The sequence below is a fragment of the Eumetopias jubatus genome, unplaced genomic scaffold (assembly GCF_037043125.1).
Source record: "Eumetopias jubatus isolate StellerSeaLion01/CBP00866 unplaced genomic scaffold, mEumJub1_p1.0 scaffold_6, whole genome shotgun sequence".
Lineage (NCBI taxonomy): Eukaryota > Metazoa > Chordata > Mammalia > Carnivora > Otariidae > Eumetopias > Eumetopias jubatus.
In genome coordinates this window covers 50,235,747-50,251,311 of record NW_028274812.1, presented here as the reverse complement: position 1 = coordinate 50,251,311, position 15,565 = coordinate 50,235,747, and the positions used below count along the sequence as shown (strand labels likewise).

General features: G+C 35.2%; 1 protein-coding gene across 3 annotated transcripts in view; it reads right to left on the bottom strand.

Moving 5' to 3' along the window:
* Positions 1 to 15,565, bottom strand: part of REV3L (REV3 like, DNA directed polymerase zeta catalytic subunit) — a 177,263-nt gene that overhangs the window by 107,283 nt on the left and 54,415 nt on the right. For all 3 annotated transcript variants that reach the window (XM_028104163.2, XM_028104166.2, XM_088023889.1), the window contains exons 3-5: positions 11,941 to 12,015; positions 7,073 to 7,233; positions 206 to 302 (exon numbers count right to left, since the gene is read on the bottom strand). In XM_028104163.2, coding sequence (XP_027959964.2) covers positions 206 to 302; positions 7,073 to 7,233; positions 11,941 to 12,015 — 333 coding nt within the window. The remainder of the gene's footprint in view (positions 1 to 205; positions 303 to 7,072; positions 7,234 to 11,940; positions 12,016 to 15,565) is intronic.

Here is a 15,565-nt window from a genome sequence, read left to right as displayed (position 1 = left end):
AGTATGTCTATTTTCATCCTATTTCCAAGGTCTGTTTTTAAAATCTGTGATTCCATTTAACATACTAATGTTGAGATTTGCTTCTCTGACAGACTTGTAGATTAAATATATATATAACGTTAAGATTAAATTATAGTAACCGCTGATTTCTGAATACATTAGGATATACATAAATAGGTTTTTTTCCTTTACAACATTAACTAACCTTGGTATTTCATCTTCTTCCCACCGAAATGAAGTGCCAGTAAGAGAATTTCCTGGTAGCCGATCCTTGCAAGATCCAGTTGTATGCAATGGATCACCTAGAAATAAAAAGGTAAAAGGGGATAAGTAAAATAATATATAACCTATATGACTAGTTCCTAAAATTGTGTCCTTAAAACGCATACACACACAGGAATGCATATGCACAGCTGAGAACAATGGTTCCAAACTAAGAGGGGACAAAAGTTATTTGTAATATGGATATGAGAGAGAAATAGAAACAATACTTAGATACTGGAATAAAAGTATGACACATTTAAGTGTGCTATTGTGGTAGGTAGGTAGGTATGATTAAAAACTCATTTTGAAAATAATGAAGAATTAAGAATTTTTATAGACTTTAAATACCTCAGGTATTCTGTATGAATCTCCACTAAAATTCTAGTGGAAATCAGATTCCAGATAAGATTCAAAACATACTCTAACACTAATCCCTGAACAAAAAATATGCAACACATTTCAGAAGTGGTGGCAGATAATAGTGAGTGGAAACCTGGGGCAAATGCAAATACAATTTGACTAGCAGTGGAAGAAGGGAATATGCATGTTTACTTAGTTGTCTAGGTTTCAGGCACTGAGTCCTGGGGTCATACTTTGAAGTAGTCTCTAAACTTTTCTGTGATCTCTTGTGGGAATTTAAATTCTAAGAGAAGGGTTCTAGAGGGGAGGGGGGTTGGGGGATGGGTTAGCCTAGTGATGGGTATTAAAGAGGGCACATTCTGCGTGGAGCACTGGGTGTTATGCACAAACAATGAATCATGGAACACTACATCAAAAACTAATGATGTAATGTATGGTGATTAACATAACAATAAAAATTAAAAAAAATAAATTCTAAGAGAAAGCTTAATTGAGTAACATGGAAAGAATCCTAAGAAAGATACTAAATTTGTAATCTTTTCCAGCTAAATTTAACACTTTGTTTTTGTTTGTTGTTGTTAAGTAGGCACCATGTCAGCATGGAGCCTAACAAGGGGCTTGAACTCATGACCCTGAGATCAAGACCTGAGCTGACATCAAGAGTCAGACACTCAACCAAGTGAACCACCCAGGTGCTCCAGTACTTTGATCTTATTTGGTGAGCTTATCACAAAATAGTGTAATTAAAACTGAGACCAGGGGGCGCCTGGGGTGGCTCAGCTGGTTAAGCGGCTGCCTTCGGCTCAGGTCATGATCCCAGGGTCCTGGGATCGAGCCCTACATTGGGCTCCCTGCTCAATGGGGAGTCTGCTTCTCCCTCTTCCTCTACTGTTCCCCCGGCTTGTGCTCTCTCTCTCTGTCAAATAAATGGATAAAATCTTAAAAAAAAAAGACTGAGATCAGGTACTACCATCTTTGTTACTTCCACAAAACACACATGCCAAAACATGTAAGTGATTTTATATAACTTTAGAAGTTTTTAAAGACTTTGTTGTTAGGTGGCTAGGGCATTAATATGAAATTACTTTGTAAGCTGAAAATTACCATATTATTTTCTAATAAACTTATATGAAAAAGGAATCTACAGAAATTTACTGATTCAAAGTTATTGATAACATTATAAAAATTCACATTTTAACTACTTTTATGCATTGTTTTACCATATTTCCCTAAAGAACATGGAAACTCCCTAACTTATATATACACACACACACACACATATATAATTTTTCAATTGTGGATGGTAAAAAATGTAACATAAAATACCTCTGTGGTGCTCAAAATATTTACTCTATTTACTTTATATACTTCACCTTAACAACTATAGTAGTTAGCACCATTTCCATTTCATCTGATACCTGATTATATAACTGAAATACTGAGAAAAGCTGTATATGCATATAAAATGTTAAAATTCCTAAATCTTTTTTACTTTTGAATTTACTCCATTTACAAAAGTAAGACTACATTATGTACATTAAATTGTCTTATAAAATAAGAATGTTAACTTATGCATATATATGTTATATTAATTTACATAAGAAGTTAGCAATCAGTTTAGCTATATGATGTCTGAGAAATGTAAAATAAAATATAAAAAAGTGATTCACTTATTCTTTCCATGATTTCATTATAACCTTTTATACAAAACAAGCAAAACAAAACAAACCAAAACCTGAGGGCCATTTAGTATAATGAAGTAAGATATAAATTTTATTTCATCATACTTGTAGCAATTTCCCTGCTTTTAATTTCCAACTAAACTTCATGTATTTCTGCCTTCAAATTGTAAAAATTTTCCATATCTTGAAAAAAAATTCCTTCTAATTAACATTCTCATAACACTCATCTAACTGCTATAACCAAAATAAATGGCTTACATATATTTGACAACTCAAACTCTTCTCATGCTTTTTTCCTATTGGAAATAAACTTTTGTGAAAATTACCTTTTCCTATAAATACCTCCTGTTCATAGTCTAGAATCTTTTCCATTCCTCAATCCTAACTGAACTCTCATCTATATTTGATACTAATAATCAACCTTTTATATTCTTTTATTCCAATAACCTTTTTATTTTGGAATAATTTTACATTTATAGAGAAGTTGCAAGGGTAGTACAGAGTTTCTATGTATTGCTTACCAAATCTCCCCTACTGTTAACATTTTACATTATGACGGTACGTCCGAGAAAACAAACTGACACAGACACATTAACTAAACCGCACACTTTATTTGAATTTCACCAGTTTTTCCACTGTTGTCCACTTTCCGTTTCACGATCCTATCTAGGACACCACATTGCATCTAGTTATCCTGTCTCCCTAAGTCTCCTCTGGCCTATTTCTCAGTCTTTCCTTGTTTTTCATGGCCTTGAGAATCATGAGTACTGGCCAGGTAATCTGTAGAAGGTCCCCCCACATCTGGGTTTGTCTGACATTTTTCTCATCATTAAACTGTGGTAATGGGTTTATGAAGTATCAAAGAGATGAAGTGTTCTCCTCACCACCTCATATGAGGGGGTACACAATATCTACATGACACCACTGAGGATGTTAACCTTCAACATTTGGCTAGGTAAGGTAGAGTTCTATGGGTTTGATAAATATAGAGACCCATGCAGTACCATACAGAATAATTCCTTCACCCTAAAAGTTTCCCTGTACATTTGCTTTGTAGTCAATACTCCCCTGCCCTTCAATCCCTGGCAACCACTAATATGTTTTCCATTTCTATAGTTTTGCCTTTTCCAGAATGTTATATGAATGAAATCATCCAGTTAGTAGCCTTTGGGTCTAGCTTCTTTCATTCAGTAAAATGCGTTAAAGATTCACCAATGTTGTATGAATCAATAGCTTGATGCTTTTTATTGATAAACAGTATTACACTGTATGATTATATCAGTTTATCCATTGCTCCAATGAGTGGACATCTTGGTTACTTTAGACTTTTAGCAATTATGAATAAAGCTGCTATAAACATTTGCATACAGATTCTTGGGCAGATATAACTTTTAAATTACTTGGGTAAATGCAGAGGAGAGCAATCGCTGGGTCATATAGTAAGTCTCTATGTATAACACTATGAGAAATTGCCAAACTGTATTCTAAAGTGGTTGCACTATTTTGCATTCCCACCAGCAATAAATGAGAGTTACTGCTGTTTCACATCCTTACCAGCATGTATTGCTAGTTTTGGGATTTTAGCCATTCTAATAGGTATTTAGTGGTAGCTCTTTGTGGTTGTAATTTGCATTTCCCTAATGATATATAATGTTAACAATCATCTTTTCATGTGTTAGCCATCATTACATCTTCTTTGCTAGTATCTGTCCAGGTCTTTTGAACTTTTTTTATTTTTAAAGGATTTATTTGAGAGAGTTCAAGCACACATGTGCACATTGGGGGAGGGGCAGAGGGAGAGATTCTTCAAGGAGACTCCATTCTGGGGGAGGCACGGCGCTTGGTCCCAAAACCCATGAGATCATGATGCAAGCTGAAACCAAGTGTCAGATGCTCAACCGACTGAGCAACCCAGGCGCCCATCTTTTGACTATTTTTAATTGGGTTGTTTGCTTTCTTACTGTTGAGAGTTCTTTATATATTCTAGATGCAAGTACTTTATCTGATATGTAATATGAAAATGTTTTCTCCCAGTGCGTGACTTATCTTTTCATTAATAGTATTTTCCACAGAGCAAAAGTTTTTAATTTTGACAAAATCAACTTAGCAGTTCTTTTCATGGATCATACTTTTTGTATTCTACCTAGAACCTCATTGCCAAATCCAAGGTCAGGCAGACCTTCCCCTTTGTTTTCTTCTGTAAGTTTGATAGTTATACATTTCACCTTTAAGTCTATGATCCATTTTGAATTACTTTTTATATAAGGTGTGAAGTATGTGTCTGGGTTCTTTTATTTTTATTTTCTGGCATCCAGTGATTCCAGCACCATTTGTTGAAAAACTATCCTTTCTTCACTGAATTACGACTGTACCTTTGCCAAAGATAAGCTGATGTTATTTGTGTGGGTCTATTTCTGGGTTCTCTTTTGTTCCATTGGTCTATATGTCCATCCTTTTACCAATACCATGCTGTCTTGATTACTGTAGCTTTATAATACATTTCTTGAAATTGGGTAATGTGATTCCTTAAAGCTTTACTCTAGAAAAATCTCTACATTGCCCCCCCCCCCCACCAAAAGATCACCCAGGTAAGAAATAATAGCCCTCACAAGAATTTGGGGAAACAATTCCTGTAGGGAAGAAAGTTAAGCAGTGAAGTTCTCTCTCTCTTGCCTTTCTTATATCTTCTCTCTTCCTGCCTTTACTTTCTGGTCTTTTCTCTGGAGAAAAAGAAAGATACTGGTCAGACAGCCTACTTCATCCTTTATTAGATGATTTCTATCTTGGGGATCCTATGGACCATTTACACAACTTGGTTTATATAGAATTTTATAAAATTCTAAGATTTTGAGATGATGAGAAAAACTGGCATTTAGTAAACTGTAAATTGACACCTACAACTGAGATTATTATCTAGTAGAATTAGTTATGAACAAATGAATTGTTTTGGTCTACTTAAAAGGGGAGTCATATGTTGGTCTCAATGCTTCAACTTTTGTGCATTTAAAAAAATGTAATATTTAATATAAGTTGTCAATATAAAACAATCTAAATTGTTTCACATAGGGTATTATTAGCATCATCGAGAGACATGACAAACACAACTATAAGTGACTGTAACATTATATATTAAAGCACTGCAAATAGTATTGTATTTGATAAGAATTCTGAATTATAGTTTTTCAAATTGCATCTATAATTCTAATATCTGAATTCTTTGTAGGTCTTCGGTACATGCGTGTACACATCAGTGTTTGCTAGTTTTTGCTCATTGAGACAGTTTTCTTGTGTGACTGGTATATTCTAAATTGTGCAAACATATTATATTTGAAATGTTATTTTTAGGAATAATTTAAGACCTGTAATAAAGAAAATTCCTCTACTTGACTAGAGTATCTGAGTATCTGACCAGACCATCACCACCTCAGATCAAATTCTAGATCTGGGAATCTCTTTTATCTCCAAGGAATTCAAACTGTTGAAGTATCTCAAAGGTTGTTCCACTTCCTAGTTTGTAATGGCATCTTACCCAAGGAGATCCTGGGTTTTGTTTTCTGCCTCTCATTTGGTAAGGCTGTCTCAATGGAGGCTCCAAATTTTTCAGGATGAGCAAACCCCTCAGGGCAGAGGTTGATTTTCAGCAGTCTATTTCCTCTTTTGGTCAGTATTTCTTTATTGTTTTGTATCTCTTTGATGCATTTAAGATTTTTTAAAAATCTTCCTAGCCTTTAAATTGTTTTTAATAGGAGGGTTGCTTATAATAACTTAGTCCACTATTTAGGGGGGGAAAAATCCTCCCTGGTTACTTTTCAGAGCACAGTTTAGATACTGTAGAAGAAATGTAAGAAGTTAAACCAAAAAGAATAACCAGTAAACTATGAGATAAAAAAAAAAGCTAGCCTCTGGTTTAAGAAGTTTGGCAGTGAAAGAAAAGAAAAAAATTGTAACAGAAAGGACAATAGCGTTGGCAGAAAAAAAATGTTCGGTTCATTTTGTTTCAAGCAGAAGAGAAGGAATTCAATGAGAACAAAAACAAAAGGTGCTAGACCATCTGACTCAGAAATTCTATTCCTAGCTATGTGCCCCCAAGAAAATTGAAAATACATGGCTATACAAATATCTGTACATGAATGTTCAAAGCAGCTTTGTTCAGAATAGTCAAAAAGTGGAAACCCAAATTTTCTATCAGTTGATGAACTGATGAACAAAATGTAGTATTCTCATACAATAGAGTATTATTTGACCATAAAAAGGAATGAAACACTAATAGATGTTACAACATGGATGAACCTTGAAAACATTAGGCTAAATGAAAAAAAAATAAACCCCATATAATTCCATTTATGGGAAATGTGCAGGCTGGCAAACATACAGAGATAGAAAATAGATTAGTGGTTGCTAAGGGGTGGGAGGCATGGAAGGGTTAGAGGTGACTGCTAAAGACTACAGGGTTTCTTTTAGAGGTGTTGAAAATGTTCTGAATTTGACTGTGGTGATGGTTGTATAACTGTGAATATACTAAAAGCTAATGAATTGTCCATTTTAAATGAGTGAGTTGTACAGTATGTGAATTATATTTCAATAAATTACCAAAAAAATTTCTTTTGAGATTCTCTTCCTGATAAACCCTACTACCACTCTGCATATTTCTTTTTATTCTTTATCCACTCAGCAGTTATTTTTGAAATATATGTTATTTTATAAATCATCAAGTACATTAACACTTGTTTCAAAGCTTTAATTTGAACTTGGAAAATTAACCTTACTTTTCCTTTTCGCTTTTCGGAACTTGACAGCAGCCAGATTTATTAAATTCATTCCATAGAGATTGTAGTCAATGAACAGCTGTAGGAGGTAGGGAATATGCGCTTCATGAGGCTGGTAAAATTTATTCATTATGGCTCCACTTTGCAAAAGTTCACATATCCTAAGTTAGAAAAAAAAGTTATATAATAAAATTATGGTTCCTAAAATGTTAAGTGAAACATTACACTACTATAGAGAATGAAGCACATTAGCACACAAATTTTTATTTTAATTTTACTGAAAATTTGTATTTTGTTAGAAATTAAAAGTTTAGGTCAAGTTTTAAAGTAAGCTGCACACTCAAAGAAAATGACAAAAAAACTACCTGGTTGAAGAATATTTTGACTTCTAAAACCAACTTAATACTAACTATATTAAAAAAACAGAATGTCAAAAGTTTTTGAAATATGAGCTTTTCCTGGGGTGCCTGGCTGGCTCAGTTGGTGGAGCATGTGACTCTTGATCTCTGGGTTATAAGTTTGAGCCCCACGTTGGGTGTAGAGATTACTTAAAAATAAAAAAAATTAAAAAATAAAAACTTTTCCTTTTAAAAATTGAGAAAAACATTTTAAAAGATTATTACAAATGTTCTGAAAAAGGATTTATGACTCAAACCCACTACTCAGAAATATTACCATTTTAATATTTTTCTTCTATTTTTCCTTCATGATGGGGAATACAAACAATAGGCAATTATAAAAAGTATAAGTGTTATACAAGGGAAGTATATGAAACATCTAGAAGGGATATTAATAAGATAAAGGTACAGAAGTTGTTTCTGCAAAGCCTGCTTGAAGAGAAGTCTCTAAGCAGGAGATTAAGGATCAGCTGAAGATACTTCTCTGAAGAAAGGGAAGAGTATTTCACACAAATAAAATTACACATGTGAAGGGTCACAAGAAAATGTGGCTTATCTGGGAACTGAAATCATTGAGTGAGGCTTGGTGACAGAGGCTGTGGTGAGTGTGTCTATGGGGGAATGGGCTAGAGAGATAATGAAAAGTCAGATCATACACAGCCTATTAAGACATTCAAAGAGATGGCAGAATTTGCCTTTGAAGTAAGGAGCAGGAAAGAGAAATGACCAGGGTAGCTAGAAAATACAAAGGGCTAGAGATAGGAATTGAGAAGGCTATTGTGGAAAAACTAAGATGATGGTGGCTTTAACAAAGATCATGGCAATCTGTTGATTCAGGAGACACAGGAATAAAATGGTCAGGCCTTGATGACTCACTAGATGTGGAGGGTATGGTATGGTAGAACAGGAGTTAAGGACAATGTCTAGATTTCTTGGTGGTGCCATGTTTATTGAAATAGAAAGGACTGGAAGAAAACAGGTTTCTTTGCAGATTTTTCTGGAGGGGGATTAATGATAAACTCAGTTTTAGACATACTGGGGTTTAGGTATTGGGGGTATTCAGGTAAGTTTCCATGAAAATACTGACAATGAATGACAATGAAAATGAGGACAAGAATAACTTTATTTACACAGCAGAGGCAGCGAACGTATATTTAAGGACTATGTACTGGATATTGTTTTAGGTGTTTTAAATGCTTAATCTCAAGTAATCCTCACTACAAACCTATGATATTATTATCCCCATTCTATAGAGAAACTGAGTCTCAGATTAAAAAGTTGTCCCAAATCATACAAATTAAAAGTGGAAAGCTAAAATTAAATTTTTTTCTGATTTGTGAGCCCTTAAATACATTGATCCAGAGCTCTGGAGGAAAATTTAGGCTATTGATATATACCTGGAAGTCAAATGCATAAAGATTAACAAAAAGAAAAAACAAACCATGAGAGTAGATAAGGCTGTACAATGAGGAAAGAGTACAGAGAGAAAAGCTGAAAGCCTAAGACATAACCCCAAGAACAGCTGCTGATGTTAAAAGAGGAGTCAACAAAATGGCATAAATTTGAATGATCGGACAGGTATAAGGAAAAACAGAGGAGGCTTATATCAAATAAAGTGAACACCTGGGATTATTTTAAAGCACTACAAGCATGGACATAAGGTCAAAAGTTAAGGACAAAAAGGTGTTAACTGGATTTAGCAACACAGAGGTCTGATTTTGACAGGCAGATCCTCTGAAAGGATCTAAGGAATCCCCAGTGTACAACTTTGACAACCACTTTTCTAGACTGATGGGTTCCATTTTCTCTATGAAGCAGGAGGCAAAGTCTTGGGAGGGACTTAACATTTGAGTAAAGAGGGTGGAGAAAGGTAAGAAGAAAATTAGAGAAAAGCAGAAATAAGGCAGGGCAGGGCCTAGGTGAAGTTGAAGACTATGAAATCACAGTGGCACCAATCTGCCGTGATTTTTTTTGTATCCTACAGTAATGAGAAGCCAGAGTTTAGCAGAGAAAGAAAGAAAGTAAATAGATTAACCTAGAATTGATGGTTCTACCTGGGAGACAAAGGATTTGAGAAGATAAAGAACAGAATCTGAGCTGGAAAGGAAAGAAATTAATTGCAGGAGAAGGCTATACAGAATGGGGCAGTGGGGAGTTTAAAGCCTAAAAACAAGTAGAGTGGGAGTACCTCAGGGACAGAGTTGAAAAGATTAAAAAAAAAAAAAAACCACATAAAGGATCTTATTAGAGCCATGAGAAGGTTCTAAACTGAATCATAGTGGTAAATTTACTAAATTTACTAAAAACAAACCAACCCACTGAACTGTATATAATTAAAATGTGTGAATTTTGTGGTAAATTATCTCTCAAGAATTTGCAAAAAAAAAAAAAGAGACAGTAGTCCGAAACCAAGATGTCTGCATTTAAAATCTCAGAGATAGGACAAATTTCCAGGGTGTGGTGAGAATAGGTAGTTTAAGAAGAATGGAAGTAAAGCTCACAGGAGATGAGCAAGTAGAGAAAGCAAGAGGCCAGTCTCCAAATGATATGTATTCATTTATTTTACAGAAAGTTATTGACTACTATGTGCCAGACACACATATTCTAAACATTGAGGATTAAGCATCAAACGTAGCAGAAAAAAATCTTTGCCTGTGGACTTACATTCTAGCAGGACATCAATTGTATGTGGAATTTTTTTTTAAGATTTTTATTTATTTATTTGAGAGAGTGAGTGAGTGAGCACAAGCCAGGGGAAGGGGCAGAGGGAGAGGGACAAGCAGACTCCCTGCTGAGCAGAGAGCCTGACGCAGGGCTTGATCCCAGGACCCCAGGATCATGACCTGAGCCGAAGGCAGATGCTTAACTGACTGAGCCACCCAGGCGCCCCTGTATGTGGAAATTTTAAAAAGAGGGTATGTGCGTATATGTATGTATGTGTGAAAAAGAAAAGGACACACACCACACTCTTAAATCACCTCTAGGGAAAAAAGTTAAGAGCGAGGGTAAAGGTAAGTTGTACATTAACGTTTTTCATATATACTATAGCCAACACAGCACCTATAATGTGCCAGGCACCGTTCTGAGCGACTTACAGATATTAACACATTTGATCATCAGAACAATGTGCACTAACATAAACCCTATTTACAGATGAGGAAGATAAGTAACAGATGGAGAAGAGCCAGATTTTGAATACAGGTAATCTCTCAATAAATCAGGGAATTTCACATAGGCACTGTGATAAACTATGTAACTTAAAGCAAACTTACTGAAAATAGTTTAATAAGTATTTGATTGCTATAGTCACAAGGAAGAAAAACAGATCAGATGTATACTTCATGTAGAACTAGGCTATTTTTAAAAATGCATGCAAATTTTATCCATGTTCCCCCTCTAGCACACCTGGGGATGAGAAAGTAAAAATGATTAAGGTTTACTCTCTTACCACTGTGTGTGCAGGAGAGGGTAAGAATTCACAGTGATTGTTCTTTTGGACTCCATGGATATTAGAAAGTGTGACCAAGGGGAAGTGGTACAAGAAACATCATTGTAAGTGCCTATTCTGAAAAATTATTTTGGTACCCTACATAACAGAAGCTGTTATGGGGTAAGGGTAGGAGCAGATTATAGAGAAAACTTGGAGAAGGGACTGGGATTAAGGCAGTGACTCAGTGAAGCACTCAGTTGGCCTAATTCAGAATAAACCTTACATCCTTGGTAGCTGTGCCTCTCTTGGTGCCTAAAATCACTCTGGGGAAACATTCAATTTGTGTCTTACCAAAAGGTTACCTTTTGAAACCTAGTACTTACTAGCAGAGAGATCTTCTGAAAAAAACAACAGTCAGCACTTCTCCAAGGACACTTTTACCCTAGCTCGTCACCACACAGAGTGAAAACCCTTGTTGTGAGCCCCAGAGGAGGACTGAAGTCTTCTTTCTATGTGCCCTTCCTGCCATCAGTAACTTAGGCTCCAGGATCATTGACAAAATAAGACAGACAGACTTACTGAGGGAAGGAAAAAAAAACAAAACAAAACCAGAAACAAAACAAAAAACCTGGGATATAAAATTTCACTAACATTAATAAAGAGTCAACAGAATTCTGAGTTCTCAGAAGCCCTTACACTCTGGACTCACGCTCATGTATTTCTTTTTGCTTTGAAACTAAAGAGCAAATTTTTCCTGGTATTGAACATTTGCTCTCGCTACTAAGATCCATCTCTCCTTATCTACTTCTACAAGCTCTCTAAACCTAAGACAGAAAAGAAACAGTAAGGAGCTTTATAAAGTTCCCTTCACTCTTAAAATATCCTTCCTAGAGGCCAAGCTATGGCTCTCTCTCTGCACATAAATATACATATTATGGTCTCTTTCTTTAATAATGCTACAAACTATATAGTCCTTTCTTCTAGATTTTATTATTAAAATACTTAAGTGATAGTTATTCATATTTTTATTTATCTTGTACCTTTTCACCATTGCAGGATTATAAAGATAGATCTTCATAAAGTGTCTTTCCTTCTCATGATAACCATAAAAAGGCCTGAAATAAAAGAAAAAGATATTTCAAATTATTTTCAGCATTCAGAGATGAAGTAATGCAACTTATTGCCCAAATTAGACTCAGGTGACCTAATTCAGTCTTATTTATATTTAATATTACCCAAAACCCCAAAAAACAAACAAAACCATTCAAAACCTTTCAATTAAACCTACAACAGATTAATATATAAAATATTGAAATGTGGTTACTTCTTTTAAGAAGTTTAAAAATACAACTTTCAAAAACTAGGGACAAAAAAAACAAAACTAGGGACAAAAAGGAGTAGCAAACTGTTTATACCTTAATTTCAATCATAATGACTCTATTAAAAAATGGCTCTTTTCTCTACTCTGACCATGTATGAAAAAAACAGAGACCTTTCAAGCACCTTCTTCACCTATTTCCCATTTTTTCTGTCAAAAGCTATAGTTCTTCATTAACAAAGTCCTTTAATTAACAGCATTCATGTTACTTTCTTATTTGTCTCTATATATTATTAATTTTGCAAGTTCACTAGCCAGAGACAATTTACCTATATTATACATGCACATATACGTATGTTTGTGCATAACACACATCCAACTCAAACGACGCCTATGAAAACTGTGTAGACAGGAACTTAGGAGACTGAGAAGACCATGGCCTTACTTAAGGACCCTAATTACGTTGAGGCTGGATTTTTCTCAAGGGCATTAGCTGGAATGGGGAAAGGAAGAAGCAAAAATCTACATAGTAAAGAGAGAAATAAGTCTTCAATGCAAGATGAAATAAGTTGGAACAGTATGTTACATCATTTCAGGGGGATCTGAAACTATACCAGTACCTCTGATATACAGACTACCATAATCATTTTTTTTCTTAAGTATGCTCCATGCCCAACATGGGGCTTGAACTCACATCCCAGAGATCAAGAATTACATGCTCTATCGATTGGGCCAGCCAGGTGCCCCCCAGACTATCACTTTCAAAGATGACATAATTAGAAATAATATATAAACAAGTATGAATCTGCATACAAAATAAAAAGTCTTGTATCTCCCTAGAGGTTATCTGTAAATAAGTGGTTGGTTAAATCTTTAGGTGGGTAAACCCATTCACTATCATTTAAAAAAATACTGTCCCTTTATAATGGGCACTAGATAGAACTTATCCTCATTAGGACACCATTTCCATCATGTCTGACAGTATAGTGGACATCAAATACAGGAGTAATTTGGCAGCAGAGTCATTATTTGGAGTATAAACATTTTCCCCCCTAGCTACTTCAAGCTTTTAGGTCAGAGCCATCTCTACGATTGTCGTAAAGCAATTTCTATTACAAAAAAAAAAATCCAAATATTTAGCAGGGCCTAAAAGGTTCTTTATCTTGTCCTTGCCACTCACTCCAATCTTGTGTCATATCACTCTTCCTTTTGCCATCCTAAACATTTCAGTCCCTCTAACTTACTCCACTTTCAAGTAACTTGCCATTCTCTCTGCCTGGAAAGCTTGCTCTGAACTCTGGCATGGTTTGCTATCAATCTTCATTCAGGTTTCCACTTAGACTCATAAAAGCCTTCTCTGACCATCACTCCTTACCCCCAACCTTCTTTACTCTCTTTTTTCCCCTGCCCACCCTACTTTTTTTTTAATAACACTTAACTACTTTCTGTCTACTTTTCTACCGTTTACCCCATTTTTGCTGCCATGAAACAAAGACATATTACATGAACGATTTCATTCTCACTGGCAAAATTCAACTATTTATTCCTCCTGCTATGGTATTCTTCATGTAGATAAATACAGCTCTCTATCTGGAGACATGAATTATTTTTAGCCAGATAAATGGGGAAAAAAATTAAATTTGCAGTGTAGTACATGTTTGCTTTGCTTTGTTTTGGTTTTGTTAACAATCTTTAGGGTTTTACAATTAGAACTTCATAAATTTCAAAAAGTGAATATAAGTTAAGACTATCAAACACCTAAAATTCTTCATAAATCTAGGATTCTGTTTTCACCATCGACTGCCCCAAAATATAGCCTGGAAATTCTATAATTCCGTTTTCTGCTTCTGTATAATCTAACTGGCAACCCTTACTTCCTGCTGTTGGCTTCAGTTGATTTTGCCAAAATAATTCCTCAACAGGGAGATCCTTTGGATTGAAGAAAGCAGAATGGAACAGAGTTTGAGTAGATATTTTATGCTTAAAAAATTATATCTTATCACTGCTTTTTAACATAATAGTAAGAAGGCAAATGAAAATGGATAGCAAAAGATCTCAATTAACTTAGATGGATTAAGAATCTCTTTATAGGGGACGTCTGGGTGGCTCAGTGGTTAAGCATCTGCCTTCGGCTCGGGTCATGGTCCCAGGGTCCTGGGATCAAGCCCTGCATTGGGCTTCCTGCTCCAGGGGGAGCCTGCTTCTCCCTCTCCCCCTGCTTGTGTTCCCTCTTTCGCTCTATCTCTATCAAACAAATAAAATCTAAAAAAAAAAAAAAAAAAGAATCTCTTTATAGGATATTTTCTAGAATCACGGCAGCTAAGTGGCAAGGAATTCCAGAAATGAGCCTAAGGTCATAATCCTACCTCTTGACCTAGCCTCAGGATAATGCATTATCTAAAAAGACTGGAATTAAACGTGTACAAATTTTAACTTGGTAGCTATGTGCAACCTTGTCTAAAGAAGTAGGAACAAAGGAAGGACTAAAATAATCACAGAAGCTAACATGTATGGTAAGAAAAAGGGGATCCAGGTTAGGAAAAAAAATAGGATAAGAGGAAAAAGAGAATGGCAACCATAAAACAGCTCATCTTTTGCCTCAGGTATTCAGATTCTTAAAAACATAAAAATACCTTTAAGAAAATACCCACTAAAAATACAGAAAAGACTGGTGAGTGGGGCGCCTGGCTGGCTCAGTTGGTGGAGCATGTGACTCTTGATCTCAGGGTAGTGAGTTCAAGCCCCACGTTGGGGAAAGAGCTTACTTAAAAAGAAAAGGAAGAAAGACTGGTAACTATTCATTTTACTAGGCTGTTTGGAAATTCAACTTTGAAATGAGAATATGTATAGGAAAGTTCTTAGAAACTATTAAAAATAAAAAAATTAGAATATAAAGCTGATAATTATCTTTAACCTATGGTTACTATCATAGGACATGTGTAAACTTCTACCTCATTCATTTATGCAACCAAATAGCTGCTGAGCCATATTTACTAAGTGCCCAACACCACACAAAGTGCTAAGGAAATAATGGTGGAAAGACAAACATGGTCCTTTTTCTTGTGGAGCTAACATGCTGGTGGGAGAAATACATAAAAATTACGTAAACAAATAATTAAAATAATTGCCAACTATATTAAGTGCTGAAGGAAACAAAGAATGGGCAGAGATACAGAATAACAATAATGACAACCTATTTTAAGTAGAGAAGTCAGAGAAAACTCTGGAGAGGTGAAGGATTTGAAGGACTAGAGAAGGGGAGAGCACTCAAGGAAAGCAAACTACACGTACGAAGCTGGGAAAGAGCTCAGCACATCAGAGGAACTGAAAGAAGACCCATGTAAAAT